The 23,881-nt window shown below is 37.0% G+C and overlaps 1 protein-coding gene and 1 long non-coding RNA gene across 6 annotated transcripts in view; one reads left to right on the top strand and one right to left on the bottom strand.

Moving 5' to 3' along the window:
- The window catches only part of LOC131223542 (uncharacterized), a 58,740-nt gene that overhangs the window by 18,996 nt on the left and 15,863 nt on the right, over nt 1-23,881 (bottom strand). The gene's annotated exons all lie outside the window — the stretch shown is intronic.
- LOC131223540 (structural maintenance of chromosomes protein 2-1-like) lies at nt 9,612-15,949 on the top strand. 5 transcript variants are annotated; one of them, XM_058218985.1, is made up of 4 exons: nt 9,612-9,868; nt 10,037-10,131; nt 10,251-10,329; nt 15,785-15,949. In XM_058218985.1, the coding sequence occupies exons 1-4, from the start codon at nt 9,693-9,695 to the stop codon at nt 15,795-15,797; spliced, it is 363 nt and encodes a 120-aa protein (XP_058074968.1). In that variant the 5' UTR covers nt 9,612-9,692; the 3' UTR covers nt 15,798-15,949. The 5 variants fall into 5 exon arrangements, with proteins under 5 accessions (XP_058074968.1, XP_058074970.1, XP_058074966.1 ...); XM_058218987.1 differs by lacking the exon at nt 15,785-15,949 and adding an exon at nt 10,881-11,105; XM_058218983.1 differs by having other exon boundaries at nt 9,613-9,868; nt 10,037-10,130; nt 10,241-10,329; nt 15,785-15,946.

Below are 23,881 nucleotides of genomic sequence, written 5' to 3'. Positions count from 1 at the left end.
TAGCGGGCCTTGGCCGTTGAATGAAAACACTCATTAATGATGAAGAGCAAATCTACATGATCATCCACTCGACACACCCGAGTATCTCTGGATACCTCGTCTCATATCCGTATGTCAACTTTACCTAACTCATCTGTGCTGGGGGGCAAGTCGAAGATGGAATAAGGACTGTGACGATCTCCCCTTGGTGGCCTCATTAGGTCTCTCCTGTGCAATAGATAGTAGAAGGAAGGCTTATTGGATACGAGAACGGTAACAAAAGTGTTCCTGCCCTCCATCCAACAGAAGAATATAATCTTGTCGCCTCTACCCAAGGCGCTCAATTCGCCCCTAAAGAGAGACAATGGCAACAACAACAATAAAGAGAGATTCCTCAGTACCCCATTCATGGTCAGCATATGGGGATGGCCCAGGAACCCAAACAGTTCACACTGATAGCCCAAACTTATAATGAAATACTAGCCATGCTAGTCCAATGGCAAATACTTACATCGTTACTGCCTAGGCTCCCACCAAACCCTTTGCTACCACACTATAATGAGAATGAGTATTGTGCATACCACCGATCTCTAGGCCACACAACGAACCATTGTTTTACCCTGAAACATGTGGTCCAAGATCTGATTGATTGCTAAAGTTTTATGGTTACCTCACCTGCTGTTGCCGCCACCAACTACATCCTCAAGAATTCCCTGCCACTATATCAAGTATGCTTCAACTCATTAGTAACCCCTCCCAACAATATTATTCAGGGAGAATCGCCTTGTCATCCAGTCCAACGCATCCATTTAATCACAGCCAGCCCAACACCAATACTTTCGATAATGCAAGGGGCACACCCAGCCAGTCCAATCTTTGTGCCCTTAAATATGCAAGGGGCATCTCCAGATAATCCAATCTCCATGCCCCCAAGTCTAAAAGAAGCACTCCCAGTAAGTCCATCCCACACACCCTCTGTTTTGTAAGGGGCACCATCTTCCTATCCGGCCCCTACTCCAATGTCATACTACAAGAAAATGCTCCTTCCCCGATCAACATATCGCATGCCCTGACAAAATTAGGGCCCGGCTTGAATCATGTGATGACTTTCCAAGAAGGACATTCTGCTACTCAAAATAATTTTCTGAGCTCTGCTTAGTTTTCGATACTTCAAGAGAAGAGTTTAAGATGGGTGGTTCCTGCCTCTAGGAGACAGGTCGAGTGAGAGATTAATATCAAGATTCTGATTAGTCCTAAAACATTAGCCATCACTTCTCAAGTCTTTGACATTACGAGTTCATTTCATCTCCTCCCTGATCGATCTTGGATCCATAGAGTCAAGGCTATCTCTTCAATTCTTCACTAAAAGGCCAAGTACATTTTCATAGACAGGGCACTAGCTATCTTGGATGATCCCGAACAAATCATTCTAATAAAAGCAACTAATCATCAAAAGCTAGATATGCCACTAATAGACATACAATGCTTTGGTGAGGACATTCCATACCATAGTCTCAAGGTTGAGACTGTAAATTGCATTCCTCTTGCATGTCCCATCGGATCAAACTACATCCTCACACCAGTCAAGTGCTAACATTTTTATCAGCTCAAATATCAAGAGAATGCAGGCATGAGAGGATTAGAATATTAGCTTCCCATGGGTGAGGTACCAAAGCACAAATGGTTTGGAAGAGGGCAAAATTGGCAAGAGGAGAATGATCCCTTCATCCACACAGCAATCAGATCCATCAGAGAAGGGATCATCTATTCGGTTAGCAATCCGAGAAACACAGTGGAGGATCAAATGAGCAGAATGAGCTTAACTAAGCTGTTTTAAAATGACTCGGGCAAGGGGCAATAATTGCCCCTAATTGACTTGACCACAGTCTGGATCCCACCTGAGCTAGAAGAATCCAAAGAATTGCAATGCGTCAGGGACAAGCTGAGAAAAGTGACATCCAACACTAACTCAGAACTCAATCCCAAATTCATCATGACATTTGGGTACAATGGTGAGGGCCCACCTATTGATCCGCCGGGCCCTACCTCCTAAGGGGAAGGAGTGCAGGGCAATAGTTGGTTCATGATCCCCAAGACAACACAATAAAAGAAAATAGTATTTGACACCTCGAGCTGAATCAGGTAATCCCCGGTTCACATATCCGTTTTTCTCCTAAAAAAAATATTCAAAAATCCAAAAACACTAGCTATTTTCGAAATGCCAAAAAATTTAGATACTTGTCAAAATCTTTTAAAAAATAAAAATAAAAAAAAATCAGAAAATTTCAAATAGCCAAAAACACTATATATTTTTGTAATGTCAAAAAATTCAGATACTTATCAAAATCCAAAAAAAAAAAAAAAAAATCAGAAATTTATTAAAAAAAAACAATAGAAAATCTTTTTTTAAAAAAATCAAAAGCAATAATGTGGCAGGTGTGTTTGTCAAAGCACTTGAGTTTAGAGTCAACTCATATGATTTTGATATTGAGCTAGACTTTAAACTCATGGGTTTGGACGAAGCCCAGGATAGGGAAGATGATGATTCGACTATCAAGGTAGAGGATTCCCTCCGAAAGTTTGAAGCAATTGCCAATGTCGTTACGGATGATTTTGAAATTGTGAACTTGGGATCCCCTGAGCTCCCTAAAAAAGTACGCATCAAGAGATCCTCACTTCTTGAAAACAAGTAAATGATGATAGAATTCTAGAGGCCAGGACTATCTAACCTCCCATTCTCCTATGAAGCTTTACCCAGATCGAATGAAGAACTAATCATATACCATCTACTATAAAGCCTGAAGTCAAACCCATCAAGCAAAGCTATCGAGATCATGTCTGAAGTCCACGATGGAGTCCACAACTTGCGCATAAATGAACATGCGATGTCCAAGAAGAACTTGTGACTAAGCTATTATTGATGAACGATGGAGATAAGCTATTGCAGCATGTCAGGAAGTGCTTCAAGTATCTAAAGCTTGTACAACGGATCCATGTGCATGCTTTGAATCTTTATAAACCTAGGAATACCCTAGTCCTTTTTCATTATGGGATATAGACATCATCAAAAGAATGAACCCAAAGGCATCCAATGGTCATGAGTGCATTCTCGTGGTAGCAAAAGTGGGCGGCGATAACATCCTACATCATAGGTACAAATGAAGAAAGAAGTCAAGGAAAATGAGTGGTGGTAAGCTCGATACAACCAACTACATCTCGCAGACATAAAGCACACAATGATCGTTAGGACCAATGACAAGCAAGTCTGAAAAAAAGGTTAACAACATGGCAATAATGCACATATTATCATTACGCCTACTAGATCCAGGGGGCAAGTCCAAGCCATCCCGGGATGATCCATTGATCGTTCGCGAAGTTCTTCCAGAAGGTGCCCTTCGTCTCACCATCATTAGGGGCAAAGATCTTCCATAGCCCATCAATGTCGAAAACATGAATATTTATCATGGGTAATCCTACTTGAATATGTCAACAACCACAATCGTAAAGCTAAGGTCAAACAACAAAAGGTTAGCATTCTGAGAGACATTCCATCATCATTCCTTCCCTCCAATAAGTATTCTAAAAAATAAAGGGTTAAAAAAATGGACAAATAAAAGCACGCAGTCCAACAAAAAAGAGAAGAAAATTTTTTAAAAAAAGATTCGAACCCAATGAGTGAGAACACAAGTCACCAGCCTGTTTCTCCTCAGGATAGTTTACCCCATTGTCAACAACTTCACGATCGTGATTGAAGACAAAGTCAGGCAGATCACTAGTCGACTGACAATGAATAGAGTCTAGCCTCCCGCCTCTTTAGAACAAAAAGAGAAATCAAAAGAAAAGTAATGTGCCTAAGCAAAATGGGCAAGATGAAAACCTGAAAGGGCACCTCGATTAAAAATAGTGGGCATGTAATGGACTTGATAAAAACATGAAAAGGTACCAAGGTAAAAAGAGCACAGCTGCCAAAGGGCATATAAGAGCAAAGACCCGGGACGTGGTGAAAATCTGAAAGGTCGCCTTGTGGTGAAAACCTGAAAAGGCGCTATGGAAAAAAATTGACTAAAAAAGAAATAAAAAATAAAAAATAAAAAAGTGCAAATACAAAAGAAGCCAAGGCAACGAGTAAAGTGAAGAAGCATAAGAAAGAGATAAGTCCTGGATCAGAATTTTGTCATACTCTACCTAAATCTAAGAGGCATGATCTTATGGAACCAAGATCCCCGTTAAACAACTTAGAATACCAGATTTTACATGGGCTGAGTTCAATATTCTGATTCTACCATCCAGGCACAAGTTCAAACACAAGCACACGTAGATATATATGGCACAAATTTTCATTTTCATTTTTCATATATAATTTCATCCCTTCAACAAAAAATGATGACAAAAAAATATGCATCCCTGGTGAATTCGATCTCGATCGCAAGTGATAGAATGCGAAATGATGGATCAGATCCTTTTTAAAAAAACACAAAAATATGTCTTTCGATAAATCGATCTCCCAATAAAAGCCAAATTAGTCGACCAGTCTCACAAAACCACCAGTGAAGGCAACAGAACTATCTAGATTTATTCAAAAGAAAAAATGAAGTTCACAATAAAAATCGAATGATGATGCCCTCTTACAAGATTGGATGGATCTTGTCAAAAGGCCCTGAAAAAATCTTCAAAAATTGTAATAAAATTTCCAAGGAGTGTATCTCCTCATGTGGGATAGTTTTTAAAACAAACCTTTCAAAAAATAGCGCTCGGTATCCAAGGCACTAGGAGGTCCTCTATACCTCTTAGTGACATCCAACGCAAACAACGAAATAAGATTCGACCACTTCCGATTTCTCTAAGAGTTATCAAAATCTATATGTGATACAAGCATGGTCAGCCTGGATCTCAATGCTAGGACGATCGTGCAACGATGAAGTTCAATGCAAGTGATGATAAGCACGATCCAACTCTGATCAGAGTGATTGGTCCAAAAGAATAGAAAAGATCGATTGTAACTAACGTATCAAACTTAGAAGACTGCGTGAAAAATAAGTCACCGACACATACCTAGTCCAAGATCACTACCAAAAAAAGGGGCAAAGCATACAGACCACGTTTATTTTTTTGCTACAGATATAAACCTTAGCTATAGTTGCTACAAACTTAATCCGTAACTAAAACCTAATTATCTATAGCTAAAACCTACCTCCTTACCATAACCTTATTAGATATTGATAGTGCTTAAGGGGCTCCATGGGGCCCATTGGAATATCTTCGTTTGATCTAAACCGCCCATAAATTCTAATTTATAATTTCAGTGGATGAGCTAAAAAATTATGTAGATTAAAGGTCTAAGTGGACCACACCATAAGAAATAATAAAAAATAAACTTTTATCCTTAATATGTTATGTAGTCCGCTTACAGCTTCTATTTGACTCATTTTTTAGATCAACTGTTAAAATGATCCGTTAAAATGAATGGATGAAGTGGATAAATAACATACATCACGGTGGACCCCACGAGTGTTAAAATTAGGCGCTGAAAGTGCTGTCCTTCACCCCCAAAACGATTTTACTTTAAAAAAATCGGGCGCATTTCATTTCATTTCCCTCTCTTTCCTGCCTTTCTACCTCACCCTTCCTCGATCTATCCATGCGCCCTTCATTTCCCTCTCTTTCCCTCTCTTCTCGCTCTTCCTTCCTCAATCTCTCTTCCGTCTCACTTCTCCATCTCCCTTCCTCTCTCTCTCTCTCTCTCTCTCTCTCTCTCTCTCTCTCTCTCTCTCTCTCTCCCGTGCTTCTCCCTCTCCCTTCCTCGATCTCCTTGATTTCCCTCCCTCTCTCTCGATGTCTCTCTCCCTCGTTCTCTTCGACGCACAGTTTCATCAATCTCTCTCAACAGTTGAAGATAATAGAAGAAATCAGAGGAGGACAGTTTCATCAATCTCTCTCAACAGTCGAAGGTACTCTCTCTTTCTCTCTCATTTCCTCTTTTGATGGCTAGATATTGGGTAGCAGCCATATCCGCTGCTGTCCACGGCCCTCTACATGTGTATATCAATTGTTTGAAGAAATGCTTCAGCCATATTAGTTTGTTGCTGAATAAGATCCAGTTCTTTCATGTCCCCTGGGCAAGCCCCAAGTGTCGGAATCCCTTAAGTAATGAGAATATTCTCGAAAATCTAATTTTTACGTTTGCATATTGGGAGAAAAAAATCTAAGAATCTAGTATTTTTAGATATGGATCTATGTCACTCATAATGGCTTTTTATTATGGTTTCAAATGCATTGAGCTTTTGCATCTTTCTTTCTTTCACTTTGTTGGTCATGTGGATTATTGGTGTTGTGTTTAGTGTTCAATAGGGGCCTGCATTATGTTTTCTGATATTTAGAATTTTTGGATGGCAAGGTTTGGGACCCTACTCTGCCAACAGAAAGAAAGTAGAGAAGGAAATCAAGGAAATGGCCAAGAAGGTCAATGACTCTATGGTATGTTTGTTGGTTTTATTTTTGACACTTTAAAAAAAAAAAATTATTAATGGCATTAGAAAAATTAGGGAACATGGAAGATCACTGCATAGTTAGTTTGTGATTGAGGCATTTCATTGTCTCAAAAGCTGGCCACTAATACAAGTCTTCCTTTGGGATGTTCTAGACAAGATTTTAACATACAGGAATTAAGACGCTATTGCTGCATAGAATCTTATCATTCTTAAGAAAAGAGCAAATAATAAACTTTTAAGTAATTGAGAGTAATCTCATGGACAAATGATTGATGTTGACAGTTTTACATGAAGATTATTGAAAAAGCATAGTTCTCAAACTATGCTGCTCAATCAACCTAAATCTCACCATAGTTTTCCATGTCCATACTACTTGGTCATTGACTGGCTGGGTCAGGTAACCAGCGATTCCTAGTTCTGGGAAAATTTCACCCTAGTTTTCCATGTCCATGCCTGGTTTAAGATCAGAATCACTCCATATTCTTGAATCCTGGGGAAGAAGAAGAATTGCAGTTTTGTTTAATGTTCAAAGTTAGTGCTACAGTTTGATAGCAAGATATGAGCTTCCGTTTGTTTACATATTGAGGTAGAAATCAGTGAGCTCCTAGTGAGTTAAGGGGTGCATTGGTCATCACTCCCCAATGTAGAGAAGGAACAATTTTTTGCTGATTTTTTTCTCACCATGGTTTTGTTGCTAGACGACATAAAAATTTCAGTATGGTTGTCTTTACTAGGATATATTTTCCTTGCAATTATCAAGCAACCACTATTTTTTTTTATAGATACCACTCCAGGCGTACTTTTCCAACCCCAATTAGTTGGGATAAGGCTTAGATGATGATGATGAATCCAGGTACACTTTCTTGCATGTATGTTTCCTTCTTGTTGTGATGTTGTCTTTCTTTTTTTTTTTTAAATAAAGGTATTGGAACTCCCCATGCTCCATCTAAAGAAATTTGTGAAGCTTGGCATTGATCCTCTGAAGGGGGTGCTCTACTATGGTCTTCCAGGAACAGGAAAAACTTTACTAGCTAGAGATGTAGCCAAAAGAATTGATGCCTGCTTTATTTATGTTATTGGAAGTAAGCTTGTTCAAAAATATGTTGGAGAGGGGGCCTGGATGGTTCGTGAGCTTTTCTAGGTTGCTACTATGGCATTTGTTGAATTTATTTAACAGAGATTAGAAGGTTTTCTTATAGTTACTTCTATTCAGATTCTCTGCTAGTTCATTTTGCAGGAGTTTTGGTGATGTTGGTTGAGTGTAGATCAATTAATTCATTTCAGGTTCATCATATCCAATGTATAGCACCTATTGAACTTGAAAGGAGTGAGAATGTTAGGACAAATTCTTGGACTTGAACTTTGTTTTCTGTAGCTACTTTTCACCCAGTAATGTCTCTATTTTTATATGTGACACTGATGTAGTATCACATTACTTAGGACTTGAAATTTTTTGGAGGCTTCAAATCTAGTACAAATGCCATAGTTCTTGTTGTTGTCTTTCTTGGCAAGCATAAAATTCCATCCAGTCATTTGAAATGTTTTAAAGGCTTTAAATCCAGTTCAAATTCCATATTTGACAAAACTGTTCTAGTGAAGTTTCTTACAATATATTTTCATTCACTTCTGCTTGATTTTTTGGTGTTTCTCAGTTTTTTCCTCATTTTGATATAACCTTTCATGCGGTTAGAGGTGCAATTGTTAAGGTCCCTTGTCAGATATTTGGTATCAAGCAAATTTTTGTGTAATTTTCAGTTCTGTTGTTTCAATCTAAGCATTAGGATTTCTATGTCAGTTCTAATGACCTTTGCATCTTGTGTGGAAATCCCAAACTAGGAGTATTAACTTCCTCTCTTTTTTATATATTTTTTTAATTTTTTGCAAAACATAGCTTCAGGAAAAAGGACCTCCAGTCCATGTGAAGTAGCTGTTGTAGTAATGAGCATTCGAGCTCTAGAAAAATCAAATTATTATATCCCCTACATTTTTTTTTCTTCCATGTCTAACGTTCAAAATACACTCTACCATTCAAAATGCATGGAAGAGTTTAAAAATTATGCTCTAAGTAAAAAGACTACAATAACTATACTATCCTGAAGTTAATATAATTGTAAACAACTATAAAAACAGATGATAACTTAAACAACTAATTGATAGTGTTTGTGTGAGTAGGGCTAGTAATGGATATCAGTTTACCAATTACCCGACATAAATGGGGCTGGTTGTAAATGATTTACATGCTGTGTTTGAATGCTAATTTAAGCCCATAAAGGTCTTCTGATCTAGAAGATTCATCCTAGCAGAATTTTTAATTGTTTCTTTTCTTTTCTTTTACATTGTTAAGCATTGGCCGATATTCACAGAGGTCTTGATTACATACCTTCTTTAGAATTTTAATTTTCAATTTCATAAGGTTTTCTGCAGAATTTTTATTTTCAATTTATAGCTAATTTTGTTTCTTTAACAGAGGTCTTGATAACATAAATTGAAGTATGATACACAAAAAATGAGAGGTCTTAATTACTTTCGTTTCTTTATCATGTTTTTTTTTTCTCTTCTTGATATGTGTTTTATTATTCTTTTCATTGCCTGTATCAGGTGTAACGCACTGTTACTTACAATGAGCACAGGTCGATAAAACATCCCCCGGATTTGCCATCTCTATTTTTACATGGATGGATAGTTTACATTGGCATGCCTGAAATGGTAAAGGTTTCAACTATTTATTTTATCTTTGTTTTTTTTTTGTTCTTCATAAATAATTTGATATCTTAGCCTCCTGTCATTACCAGCTAGTCTTGTCACTATTTGTACATATATCATCTCATGAGTCTTGTCACTATTTTGGACTAGCTGGTGTTTTGTTTGGACCCTTACAATTTGTTATATTTCAGTTCATTGATCAGCCATTTGATTACTTTGAAGAGAGTCCTCAGTGGAGGCATTCTCCACCTACTGGTAGAGTGGAGCAGATGTAATGAAAAATGTTATTTTTATTCTACTTTACATTTAATGTATGAGTTTGTGCCATTTCTGAAGGTCCATGGAAGAAAAAGAACCTGCCAGAATTTGGAATTATCGCAAATGTTGAGAGGAAAAAAATTGGAAAATAAGATACTTGCAGTGGTTATTCTGTTCCTATTTTATTTAACTTGCTTGATCTATGAAATTGTGGATGTGTTCTTGATAGAAACCCACTCTTTCCCATTCACACAGATTAAGTGAATGGAGATGGAACAGAAAGATTGCTCCCTGAAGGTAGATAAATTACTAGAAAGGCATAGTTGGATTGCAGCTGAGAAACAATTATTTGGAAAAAGTGGGACAGATTATGACTTCTCATCTCATGATCCTCGTAAATCAAGGGAGGAGCTTAAGAAACTTCAAGCTGAACAATCTGGGTGTGTGATTAGATTACTTGTTGTGTTGTTTCCTGTGCTTCTTTGTTTTCTTTTCCATGACAATGAATAGTATGATTCAACACCTAATTGATGTTTGGTTTTGCATTTTTTTTTAAAGAAGAAGGTTAATGGACATGCATCTCAGTTAATCTGATTGATTGCTTTCAGCCTTGAGAAGAGGGTCAACAAAAAAGTTATGGCAATGTTCGAGAAAGCTGAAGATGAATACAATGACTTATTATCCAAGAAAAACATCATTGAGTTATATTGCTGTATTTCCCAGCCTATAAAGGATCTCATATTTTTTATAAAAAAAAATTGAATTTGTTTATGTCTAAAGTTGTTTGTTTACTGTATTCTTCTCTTGCTTAGAATGATAAGTCAAAAATCAAGAAGGTGATTGAAGAGCTTGATGAAAAGAAGAAGGAAACACTAAAAGTTACTTGGGTTAAAGTGAACAAGTGAGTCAACACTTCTCTGCTCTCATGTTCCAGTTCATATTTTGTGCTTTCTAGTTGAAAATCAAGAATGCCATTTACTTTTGTTGGTATATTTCAGTGAGCTTGAAACTTTGAATTGAATTCTTGCACATGTTTATTTTTAAATTTCGATGCATTCAATTGATTGAAGCTTTGAATTGAATTCTTGCACATGTTGAAAATCATTTGGTGTGGCCTGCCCAAGTCTTAGATTGGACTGATTTTTAAGATTTAGAATTTAGAGTTTTATGGTGTGGCCCACCCAAGTTTTGGGTTAGACTAATTTTTAAGATCCAGGTGAAAATATGGTGACACATCTAATGGATGAGTGGACTGGATGAAATTTCTCCACCATGTGGTGCACAGTCAATTGCAAACATGCTCTATGGGTATGACTATGGGCAATTAGAGCAGTTGATTCCCTGTAGTTCTATACTGGCTCTCTTGTTTGTATCTTCTCTATAAAATTTGTGTCTGTATGTTTGTATCTTTAATATCAAAGACATTGATATTTGATATTCAATGTGTTTTAGGAACTAGTATCCAAGCAACATCGAGGAATTGGCGTTGTCACATATGAAAACTCAGGTACCATACTTTTGAATTTGGAAGGGTATTTTAGGACCTGATTTATGGGGCTATATGATTCAGAAGGGTGTTACAGGGAGCATAGATCCATTGCTAAAATATCAGATCTGAGGTAACATGATTATCTTTTTGAGGATTTTGAGAGTCAGACCGAGTAATTCTCATAGCAGAAAATAATCAAGTTAACTGTTTGATCTGGATCACGACCCCACATCATATAAACTTCTCGTATCAGATTCTCCTCCATCCCTTACAGGTGGGAACCGCTGTTATGACCATAATGAAGCTGTCCATTTCCTATGGACAACATGGAGGGGCCTGGCCATTTGGACAGGCTGTGTTTATGTATTTGCTCGAAATTAATGGAGCAGACCCAGATATGCGTCGGAGCTATCCGGATGAGCAGGGGTCCTTGGAAGGTGGGAATCGCTGTTATGACAATGATGAAGCTGTCCATTTCCTATGGACATCATTGGAGGGGCCTGACCATTTAGACAGGCTGTGTTTATGTATTTACTCGAAATCAATGGAGCAGACCCGGATGTGCGTCGAAGCTATTAGGATGAGTGGGGGTCCCTGGAAGGTGGGAACCGCTCTTATGACCATGATGAAGCTGTCCATTTCCTATGGACAGCATTGGAGGAGCCTAGCCATTTGGATAGGCCGTGTTTATGTCTATATTTGTAGGGACCACACCCTTAACCTAAACCACACCCTAAACCTATTCTCAATTCCCTAAAGCTATAACCTATAACCCATAACCTATAACCTAAACCTAACCCTAAACCAAATCCTATAACCTATAACCTAAACCTAACCCTAAACCAAATCCTATAACCTATAACCTAAACTTATAACTTATAACCTAACCTTAACCTAAACCTAAAACCTAAACCTAAACCTATAACCTAAATGTATTCTCATATCCCTAAACCTATAACCTATAACCTATAACCTAAACCTAAACCTTAACCTATTCTCAATTCCCTAAACCTATAACCTATAACCTAAACCTAACCTAAACCTATAACTTAAACCTATAACCTTAACCTAAACCTAAAACCTAAACCTAAACCTAAACCAAAACCTATAACCTTAACCTAAACCAAAACCTATAACCTAAACTTAAAACCTAAACCTCATCCTATAACCTATAACCTATAACCTAAACTTATAACCTATAACCAAAACTTAACCTAAACCTAAAACCTAAACCTAAACCTAAACCTATAACCTATAACCTAAACCTATAACCTTAACTTAAACCTAAAACCTAAACCTAAACCTAAAACCTAAATGTATTCTCAAATCCCTAAACCTAAACCTACACCTAATCCTAATCTCAACTCCAAAGCCTAAACCTAAACCTAAACTTGAAAACCCAAGCCTAAACCCGATCCCGAACCCAAACCTGATTTCCTAAACCTAAACCTTAACCTATTCTCAATTCCCTAAAGCTATAACCTATAACCTATAACTTATAACCTAAACCTATAACCTGAACCCGATTTCTTAAACCTAAACCTTAACCTATTCTCAATTCCCTAAACCTTAACCTATAACCTAACCTAAACCTAAACTTAAAACCTAAACTTAAACCTAAAACCTAAATGTATTCTCAAATTCCTAAACCTAAACCTACACCTAATCCTAATCTTAACTCCCTAACTTAAACCTAAAATTGAAAACCCAAACCTAAACCTGATCCCGAACCCAAATCTGAATCCCTAAACCCTGAGCCTATACTTAAACCTATAACATAAACCTAAACCTAAACTTAATTCACTTAACTTAAACGTACACCTTAACCCAAACATATAACCTGAACCCGAAAACCTAAACCTATAACCTGCACTTATAACTTAAACCTAAACCTATAACCTAAACCTAAACCTAAAACCTAAACTTAAACCTAAAACCTAATGTATTCTCAAATCTTTAAACCTAAACCTATACCTAATCCTAATCTCAACTCCCTAACCTAAACCTAAACCTAAAATTGAAAACCCAAACCTAAACCCGATCCCAAACCCGAATCTGAATCCCCAAACCCTTAGCCTATACTTAAACCTATAACATAAACCTAAACCTAAACCTATAACCTAAAATTAATTCACTTAACTTAAACCTACACCTTAACCCAAACATATAACCCGAACCTGAACCTGAAAACCTAAACCTATAACCTACACTTATAACCTAAACCTAAACCTATAACCTAAACCTAAATCTAAAACCTAAACTTAAACCTAAAACCTAAATGTATTCTTAAATCCCTAAATCTAAACCACACCCTAAACCTATAACCTAAACCTAAACCTTAACCTATAACCTAAACTTTAACCTATAACCTATAACCTAAACCTAAACCTATAACTTATAACCTAACCTAAACCAAAACCTGTAACCTAAACCTATAACCTATAACCTAAACCCTATCCTAAACCCGATCCCGAACCCGAACCCGAACCCGATTTCCTAAACCTAAACCTTAACCTATTCTCAATTCCCTAAAGCTATAACCTATAACCTATAACCTATAACCTAAACCTAAACCTATAACCTTAACCTAAACCTATAACCTTAACCTAAACATATAAGCTTAACCTATAACCTAAAACCTATAACCTAAACCTTAACCAAAACCAAAACCTATAAACTAAACCTTAACCTATAACCTAAACTTATAACCGATAACCTAACCTTAACCTAAACCTAAAACCTAAACCTAAACCTATAACCTATAACCTAAACCTAAACCTAAAACCTAAATGTATTCTCAAATCCCTAAACCTAAACCTACACATAATCCTAATCTCAACTCCCTAACCTAAACCTAAACCTGTAACCTAAACCTAAACCTATAACCTAAACCCGATCCTAAACCTGAACCCAATTTCCTAAACCTAAACCTTAACATATTCTCAATTCCCTAAAGCTATACCCTATAGCCTATAACCTATAACCTAAACCTAAACCTAACATAAACCTCTAACCTTAACGTAAACCTAAAACCTAAACCAAAACCTATAAGCTTAACCTATAACCTAAACCTTAACCTAAACCAAAACCTATAAACTAAACCTTAACTTATAACCTATAACCTATAACCTATAACCTAAACTTATAACCAATAACTTAACCTTAATCTAAACCTAAAACCTAAACCTAAACCTATAACCTAAAACCTAAACTTAAACCTAAAACCTAAATGTATTCTCAAATCCCTAAACCTAAACCTACACCTAATCCTAATCTCAACTCCCTAACCTAAACCTAAACCTAAACTTGAAAACCCAAACCTAAACCCGATCCCGAACCCGAACCCGATTTCTTAAACCTAAACCTTAACCTATTCTTAATTCCTTAAAGCTATAACCTATAACCTATAACATATAACATAAACCTAAGCCTTAACCTAAACCTAAACCTTAACCTAAACCTAAACTAAAACCTATAAACTAAACCTTAACCTATAACCTATAACCTATAACCTAAACTTATAACCGATAACCTAACCTTAACCTAAACCTAAAACCTAAACCTAAACCTAAAACTTAAATGTATTCTCAAATCCCTAAACCTAAACCTACACCTAATTCTAATCTCAACTTCCTATCCTAAACCTAAACCCAAACTTAAAAACCCAAACCTAAATCCGATCTCGAACCCGAACCCGATTTCCTAAACCTAAACATTAACCTATTCTCAATTCCTTAAAGCTATAACCTATAACCTATAACATATACCCTAAACCTAAACCTAAACCTAAACCTAAACCTTAACCTTAACCTAAACCTAAACCTAAACCTATAACCTAAACCTAAACCTTAACCTAAACCTAAACCAAAACCTATAACCTAAACCTTAACCTATAACCTATAACCTATAACCTAAACTTATAACCGATAACCTAACCTTACCTAAACCTAAAACCTAAACCTAAACCTATAACCTATAACCTAAACCTAAACCTAAAACCTAAATGTATTCTCAAATCCCCAAACCTAAACCTATACTTAATCCTAATCTCAACTCCCTAACCTAAACCTAAACCTAAACTTAAAAACCCAAACCTAAACCCAATCCCGAACCCGAACCTGATTTTCTAAACTTAAACCTTAACCTATTCTCAATTCCCTAAAGTTATAACCTATAGTTTATAACCCATAACCTACACCTAAACCTAACTTAAACCTATAACCTTAACCTATACCTAAAACCTAAACCTAAACCTAAAACCTAAATGTATTCTCAAATTCTTAAACCTAAACCTACACATAATCCTAAGCTCAACTCCTTAACCTAAACCTAAACTTGAAAAAACTAAACCAGATCTTAAACCCACTACGCCAGGTTGCCCACGCCGAATTTATGAGATTTTATCTGATGAAGTGTCAAAAGTCCATTTTATTTTCATTTTTACTATAAATGGTAAGTTTTAGATCGCATATAACTTTTGATCCTTCTGAGTTGTAGGAGACGTGCCAACATGAAAAGGGCTCTGAAAAATTAGAAGAATAACATGGTTAGGCCAAATTGTGTTGTTACTACTTTTGGCAGAAAACCATGAAGTCTAGTAGGAATGGATATCGTCTATAAATAGTAAGTTTACTTTTTATAGTAAGTCACATATTTTAGTGTGTTTGAGTTGGAGTTTTGAGTTTAAAAGTCCATCCTAGGTTTGAACACATTACTCATGTTGGATTTTGCCATAGTTTAGAAGATCTGTAGGTACATTTTTTTATTTCTTCATATATAAGTTTGTTTTTTTTTAATCTTTCTTCCTTTTGAGATGTGTACAAAGGCATACTTGTTTGATTGTGTCTACAAATGCTGTTTTATACAGGCCAATAAGCTAAAGAAGTCAGTGGAGGATGAAATTCATTTTTTTAAGGGAAGGGTTTTAAAACTTGAAAGTGATCTTGTGTCGAAGTCAACAAAAGTTATATCTGCAGTTTCATGGAAAGAAGAAGCTCTACCTTCTGCCTTTGCTAAAATTGACCGTCTGAAGGAAGAAAATTCTGTTAAAACGTGAACAATATTAAATGCATATGGAGGGTGTTTACTGTGTTGGGGTGTATTTGTTTCTTGCACATGAGGGCACGCCTTAGTTGTAATTCTTATGATAGGTTGAGCAAAGTGAAGTATTGTTTATTTAAGAAATGTAAATGTAGGATGCATTGTATGATTTGATTGCTATTTGTAATAAATGCATCATTTTTTTTCTGATTGCATTTTATGTACTATTTCTATCAACAATAAGCTTAGATGAGTTATCAATCACATCTTATTATTATAATTTTTTAAAAATAGCTATGAATATAATCAGTACCTATAGCTACGGCTTTTGTCCATAGCTATTGGTATCTATTGCTACTGATATTGTCCGTAGTTATTGGTATCTATTGCTACAGATATAATCCGTAGCTATTGGTATCTATTGCTATGGATATAATCCGTAGCTATTGGTATTTATTGCTACAGATATAATCCATAGCTATCGGTATCTATTGCTACGGATATAATCCGTAGCTATACCTTTAGCTACCCCACCAATAACGACGGATGTGCTACGGATCATATCCGTAGCAAAAGGGCTTTTGCTACATGTTTTGACAGTAGCCTTTGCCCGTTTTTCTTGTAGTGGATGCTTGAAAAGTATAATCGAGTCCAAGTCAACGTAGTGAATTCCCCGTAGGGCTGCAAAACGCACAAGGCAGCTAACCACTTTAACGATCAAATAGAACAAGTACTCCTAGGGTGATCATGTAGCAAAGGAACATCACACATCCAAACAATATGGTAATCCCCATAAAGCCGCGAAGCGTTGGGGCCCTACTTTTCAGATTTACCCTCCGATGCTATTATTGATCCGATGCGAAATGGTTGTGATTCGTGGCCCGTAATGTGGCATAAAGCACTGGGACAATCACAACATTTTCCTCAAACCCTTATGATATGTGCAAGTTATCTCTTTTCCAAACAATAAAGTAACAATGATAAAATAGCAGGCAACAAATCTAGACCATAATCTTTTCTGATCAGAGGGGTGGAGTGTTTACTCACTTTGGCATTCGGTTACATGTAACCTCTACCAAAGAGAGGCATGTGTAGACACCCCACCCAAGATAGCAACTTGATAAGGCATGGATGATCCTTAGGAACTGAATCTAAACCTCACACCCTACCCAAAACTGCAACCATTTTCCAAACTTGATCCAAACCCTAGCCGATCTGAAGCTATCACCCAATCCAGAGTATGCCCAAACCTTCACCCATAATCAATCCATTTTCCAATCCACTGTCACTCATAATTGAGCCAATTTCGAGCCATTTCGAGCGAAATATCCAAAAAAGGGCTTTCGGTCACTCTTCGGGCCCGAAATAGGCCCACTGGTCAAATTGCTTGAGCAACTATACCCGAGTGATAATCTGACTACTGCGGACGGTAATCGGACTATCGCCCCCTCTTGAAAAATGTGTGTGGAACTAAGTGGTAATCTAATTACTGCCCTGCCTCAAAAAATGTGCCCTCTAAGAACACAACTGTTCCTCCCTCCCAAAGTCAACTCTCCCATACAATTAACCCCAAAAATTACCTTATTTACCATCCTACCAAGCTCGAGAGCCTATAAGGGAATGCCATGTGACATTACCCTTCTCTCAACCAATCACGAGCCACCACATTATCCTTCACCCTCTAAGGTCCTAAGAATTACCAAAAGGCTATCCTAAAAGGCTATAAATAACCTTCACTTCTCTTCATTTTTAACCAACAATTAACTACTAATCCACTAAGAGTGACAGAGAGAGAGAGAAATAGAGAGAGAGAGAGAGAGCGAGTGAGAGTGAGAGGGAGTACTTGAGTTCTCAAGCTCCCATCTTTTCAGCCTCCTCTAGCCTCCTTCAGCCATCTCTTAGCCTTACAATCCTTCTTGGGTCAATCATTCCCAACCATGATGCATCTAAAAATTCAAGCCATTTCAAGTGCAAGACAAAGATCATGCAATCATTATTAACATTTATACTTCATCAATTGCATCATTACTTCCTTTCTCAACTCCCCTACTTCTTTAAGTTGTTATTAAGAGATATCTCCCATTTCAGATGGGAGATCTCTATTGTCGAATCCGAATAAGGTTCCCCTGATCCTGACAATGAGCTGGAATTTGGGAGATATCTCCCATCTCAGATGTTTAAACGGTAGTAGAAGTCTGATTACAGCATGCACACTTGGTGTAACATCCTGAATTTTCGCAGCCCTAGTACATACTCGTACATAGGAATTCCGAATATTAATAATGTAAAAATTGGATGCTTCAAAATCGTACCTTGTTTTTTTTTTCTTTTTAGATAAATCATATCTAGTTACATTCACGAAGGTAACCATTCACGAGAATAAAATCGACTGTATTTATTATTCTATTAGAATAAAAAGCATACAAACAAATTTTTAATGTCATCTTAATGGGAGCTTATTACATTATAAAAGTTTACAGCTGAAAATAAATAAAACAATTCGTGGTGTTATCCTTCTTCTTTTCTTTTTGAAAGAATCTTCTATATAATAATTATCGGTCATATCATTAACTTGTAATTCACCTGCAATATCTGTATGGTTGGAGAAGGTTAATGCCCTACATCATTGTGATAGTTATCCTTTAAGATTAACAATAATTTAAGAGATTCATAAGAATAATATGAGGGTTCTGATACGTCTCGTACTTTACTACTATGAGTGGTATCAGTATGCGCAACCAAACTGTGTGCGGTCCATCATACTTAGTTATCATCTCAATGTGGAACATAATTCATAGAAAATCTGGCTCGCCCCACATTCTCACACTAAAGAGACTCGCGGGCATGTCCAATGTTAATGTGGATTTATGCGAACATCTTAAGGTGACACAACAACATGATTGGGAGATTTACATGACACGATGTGTTCATGGAGCGATTATTTACGACATCCAATCCCGAAAAGTAATGTAACATGCATAACGATTTAATTACATCGATTGTGCACCACTCACCAACCGACGGGATTACGTGCCGATTAAAAGGGCCACTACCTGAAACACATTACGTCCATGATAATATATATGAACCATTATATATAAGGCTTATAACACATCACTTGCATCAATAGAGAAATAAGTCGAACCATTAGGGTTTTGGAATTCCAAGACACATGCCCAAGCCATAATGAGAGGTAACATAAGGCTAAGATAATAAATGAGAAAAATAACATTAAGATATCTGAATAAATGAAAAGAGTAACAAATAGGCTAACCCAACAAGAATAATAGGGAGAGGAGCAAAAGGCCAACTCAATATAGAGTGAAAGCACGCGTTGCTCTCAAAATTGACAAAGAGCAAGGCTTGTATCCATCACCCTACATAAATTAATAAAATTATGTATAATTAAAATCATAACTTAACCATAATTTTCAAAGGGATAAATAATTGATAATGGTAAATCAATCAATTGCATGAAAAATTACAGTAATATAAAAGTATGTAAAAATAAGATAAATCATATCAAATCAAATTAGTGAAAGCTTCAAAGGAATCTCTCACCTTGGCCTTAGATCTAAACCTTATGTATATATCCATGTAGGAAAGCTTCTAAATGAATCACGACATCGGTTGAGCAAGAGGGAGACTCCACACATGTGGAGAAGGAATGGGATGATGGTGTCTAGGCTCTCTCTCTCTCTATCTCTGTCTCTTCCATGGGCATTGAGAAGTTGGGCATGTGAGTGGAGAAAGGACGCACACGCCTTTTTAAAAGGAGTGGGCGTGTGTTTCCATCCCACTTGGATTTAGTTTCTTCAATTTCTCTTTTCTGGTGATCTTTCTTTAGATCTAATTCATCAATTGTGTTAGGGTCATCAAATAGAGCCGAGGTATATGATTTTCTTAGTGATCCGAAATTTATATTGGCCTATCTTGAAAATCTCATAACGGGTGCCAAAACGAACTTGATCTTAATTACCGGTCCATACTTAATTATTAGGATCCAATTTTAGGAGAAATGTGTAGTTAGGATAGGCAAATATTTGGACAAAATTTAGTGGTTGATCGATGGTGGAAAAATCCTAAATTTAAAATTTAACGTTTTGTACCAAAATGAAGGAACTGGCTTCAATGTTCAACGGTGTAGGATTATAGATTGGGGTCTAAATTTTGTATAACCTCGTAGTCATATAATACCAAAGTTTAGTCCAAATACTTCTCCAAAGCTTATCATTTTCAGAAGATGGCAGAATTTCTAAAGTTGGAGCAAGGAGTTATGACAATGACCTAATACGATGCAAAATTTACAAAATTCTCTCGTTACGTCCCTAAGATGGTAAAAGACGAAGAATATAAAGTTTAGAAATTTGAAGAAGCACTCCGTTGGAACATTAGAACCTGATTTTATTGCACAAATATTGGAAATTAATACTCTGAGATTATTGATAAGGCCCTGCAAGCTGAAAAGAGACTATGAATGGACCTGTCCTCAAATGAGAGAACATTAGAATAGAATTGAACCCGTTCAACAGAAATCGTCAGAAAAGTGATAACGAACCACCACTCCGATCATAACATCGAATAATCAAGAACAACTTTTATGGGGAATATTGCACGTATTGTAGAAAAATATGGGCATAAGGCACAATTCTACAAGACTTAACGAAGAGAAATAGGAAAATTATCGGTAGTCCATAAGACATCTTCATGATTACCATTCCCTGCATTGACTCACCAGTCCATTCAGTCGCCCCAGACGTCCAGAGCATTGCACTCATACCCTGAGGCATCACACTCTGCACCATCTTGACCACCTCAAAATCAACAGATTCGCCTTCAATAATCATCATGGCTTGTGAACTCTCAAAGAGGACAACCCTTTAGACAACAACCCACACGTGCCAAAGTTTACGTCGTTACCTCTACTAAAGAACTATAAATAGATAACAACGTCATATAAGGTACAATATTGTTTGATTTTGGAGTTGCATTGTCTTTTATTGCAATTGCGGTAGTCAAACTATTAGGCATGCAACCTGTGACTCTTAGTAAACCAATCTCGATAGAATCACCTGTGAAAAAGATTGTTATCTTAGATAAAATATGCAAATCTTATTAAATTGAAATTTAAGGAACCCCAATGTTTGTAGATATAGTTATAATGGAGAGAAAGGGTACAATGTTATCCTAGTAATAGATTGGCTTACTATACCTATCACGCTAAAATTGATTGTCATGTCAAGATGATGACTTTCTCTATCCAATACTCTAAATATTTTAATAAGTTTTTCAAAGGTTTTTAACCATTGAAGTTATGTTTTATCTGTAAAAATTGCTTTGATCGCACTTAACAATAACCTGAGGGCCCAGATTTGATGGTCCACTTCTGATTGGCATGGGATCTTATCATAGGTAGATCCGCCATGTCAGCGGAGGGATTGAATTATGATTATATGCATTGATGAGGTGGACTTTCTTCACAATATGCTACACCAAAGTCTGTAAGGTGGTGAAACAACATACCAAGTGCACCCTTAAAACCCGTACCCCTCTTTATCTATATAATCCTAACTCAGAGAAAATGAAGATGTAGCCCTGAATGTCCCCACCCATGGGACGTGAAAGTGTGAGGAAAATGGGAGAAAGTTTGAGAGAGCGGAGATCCAGTATATCCTCTTCTATTATCCTTTTTTTTTAATGTATATATAACAAAGTTTGTATAGTGAATAGAGGGGACTATACAACAACATTACAATTGTGTGAATGGTATATGTCTTAGTCGACATCTACCAGAGGATTTGACGTTAAGCTATCTTAAATTAATATTCTTCAGTATTAAGATATATCAAAGAAAGACCCTTAGGTTTAGGAGATCGGCATCGACATATTGACATCACAGACATCTCTTTCATGTACATGTAGTATGATCTTCACTATTTATATGTATTTTTATATTATAAAAATTTAATGTTACTACAAATAAATATTCTTGAGATGAGTCTCATAATCAAATTGCATTATATTATATTATGCTACGTTTGTATTCTAGAGACCCAGTGTATAATAAGTCTTACTCTACGCTTGAGTGGCCCGATATATCCCCAAGTGTTTTGAAGGAGAAAATGAGCCGGGAGTTGATTTCAACCACTACTACTAGATTGATTTCTGTCATACCATACAGGTGTTAGCTGACAAGCCAGGCTAGCACAGCATTAGCCTAGCTAGACAAGAGGACCGACCCGATCCAGTCAAGCTATTAGGCTAGCACAGCATTAGCCTAGCTAGACAAGAGGACCGACCAGTCAAGCTATTAGGCGGAAATTTTGCGGCTATCAAACGGGCCCGTACAACGAAATAATGGTTAGTTGCGGACTCAAATTTTCTACAGCAGCTAAAACACCCAAGCTCTACTTAGTCTACCGTGTTAAGTATAAATCAACTCTGTCCATCAGGTGGGAAATCTTATTTTATGGTGCCCCTGAAACCTCTAAGTTCATGCATTGTGCCCTGGGGGTTTTGGATCAGTCTGAGTTTTGCATCTTCACTTCATCGTAACGTGTTACATCTGATCGATGAGTTTGATGAAATATACAGATCATGGTATTGTGGATCTGGCTAATGTTTTTCTTTTTTAAAAAAAGAAAAAAAATTAATAGTAAAATTTTTTTAAAAAAAAAAATCATATCCTAGAACTGTGTATGCAATCTGATCAGCGGAGTGGCTTTTGCATACACAACGTGGTGGACCCACAGAGCTTTGATGTTTTGGCTCTGAGTTAAACAGGTGTTGTAGAGGATTCCGGTCCATTAGTTGCCAACCTACAGTATACGTGGCTGTACTGCCAGTTGATCCTGACCATCCATGAACTGGGCCTTCTACAGATGGTGGACCGATCCTGACCATCCAGGAACTGGGCCCCGTATATATGGCAGGTGGTAGAAAGCCGCCCATATTGAATAACTCAAGTATTAGATCAGTACAATTGTCGCTTTTGAATCTCTACCTAGGACCTTTTTACAAAGCTGCTGCAATTCGGTGTGTTTTATCTACCGACTACGATTGCCCTTAAATGCACTGTCCAGATTCAGAAATAATACAAACGCACAGGCTGCGGCGACTGGTCAAGAGTCCTCTTCGATATCTTTATTGTCTTCCAATGTTCTCCATGATTTGTAAGTGACAGTCGTGTCTGGTACTGTGTTTTATCTACCGACTACGATTGCCCTTAAATGCACATGTCCAGATTCAGAAATAATACAGACACACAGGCTGCGGCGACTGGTCAGAGTCCTCTTCGATATCTCTCATGTCTTCCAATTTTCTCCATGATTTGGAAGAGAGAGTCGTGTACATGGGAGCGGATAAGGTTATTCAGGTGAGAACTCGGCTTAACCAGATACGGTGCGGCACTTATGGTGGGGCCCACCTTGATGTACGTATTATGTATCCACTCCGTCCACCCGTTTTTACATACCATTTTAGTCATTAACCAAAAAATGAAGTAGATCTAATTACCACGTAGACTATACCATAGGAAAGAGTAGTGATTGAACACCCTACCATTAAGAACTTCTCAGCATATACCTTAATGTTTCTTTGTGTTTATTTTCCATCCAATCTGTTGATAAGATCACATATCCTAGATGAAGGGATAAAGATAAATATAAGTTTGATCCAAAACTTGTTTGACCCATTAACGATCAATCACCTCTAATTTCGATGGTATGGTTCATCTGCTAATTGGATCTATATCATTTTTGAAGTAATAGCTTAAAATGATCTGTTAAAATGTATGGACGGCGTGGATACAAAATTAATATATCAAGTTAGGCACCACAGTAAGGGCCGAACCGCAATAGGTGAGTCCGGGCTCTTACCTAATCCGCTCTCGATACTCAACCCTCTTCAAGTACAGTTTCGCCCC

This window comes from Magnolia sinica, chromosome 13 (genome assembly GCF_029962835.1).
Source record: "Magnolia sinica isolate HGM2019 chromosome 13, MsV1, whole genome shotgun sequence".
NCBI classification, from domain to species: domain Eukaryota; kingdom Viridiplantae; phylum Streptophyta; class Magnoliopsida; order Magnoliales; family Magnoliaceae; genus Magnolia; species Magnolia sinica.
This window is presented reverse-complemented; position numbering and strand designations above follow the sequence as displayed.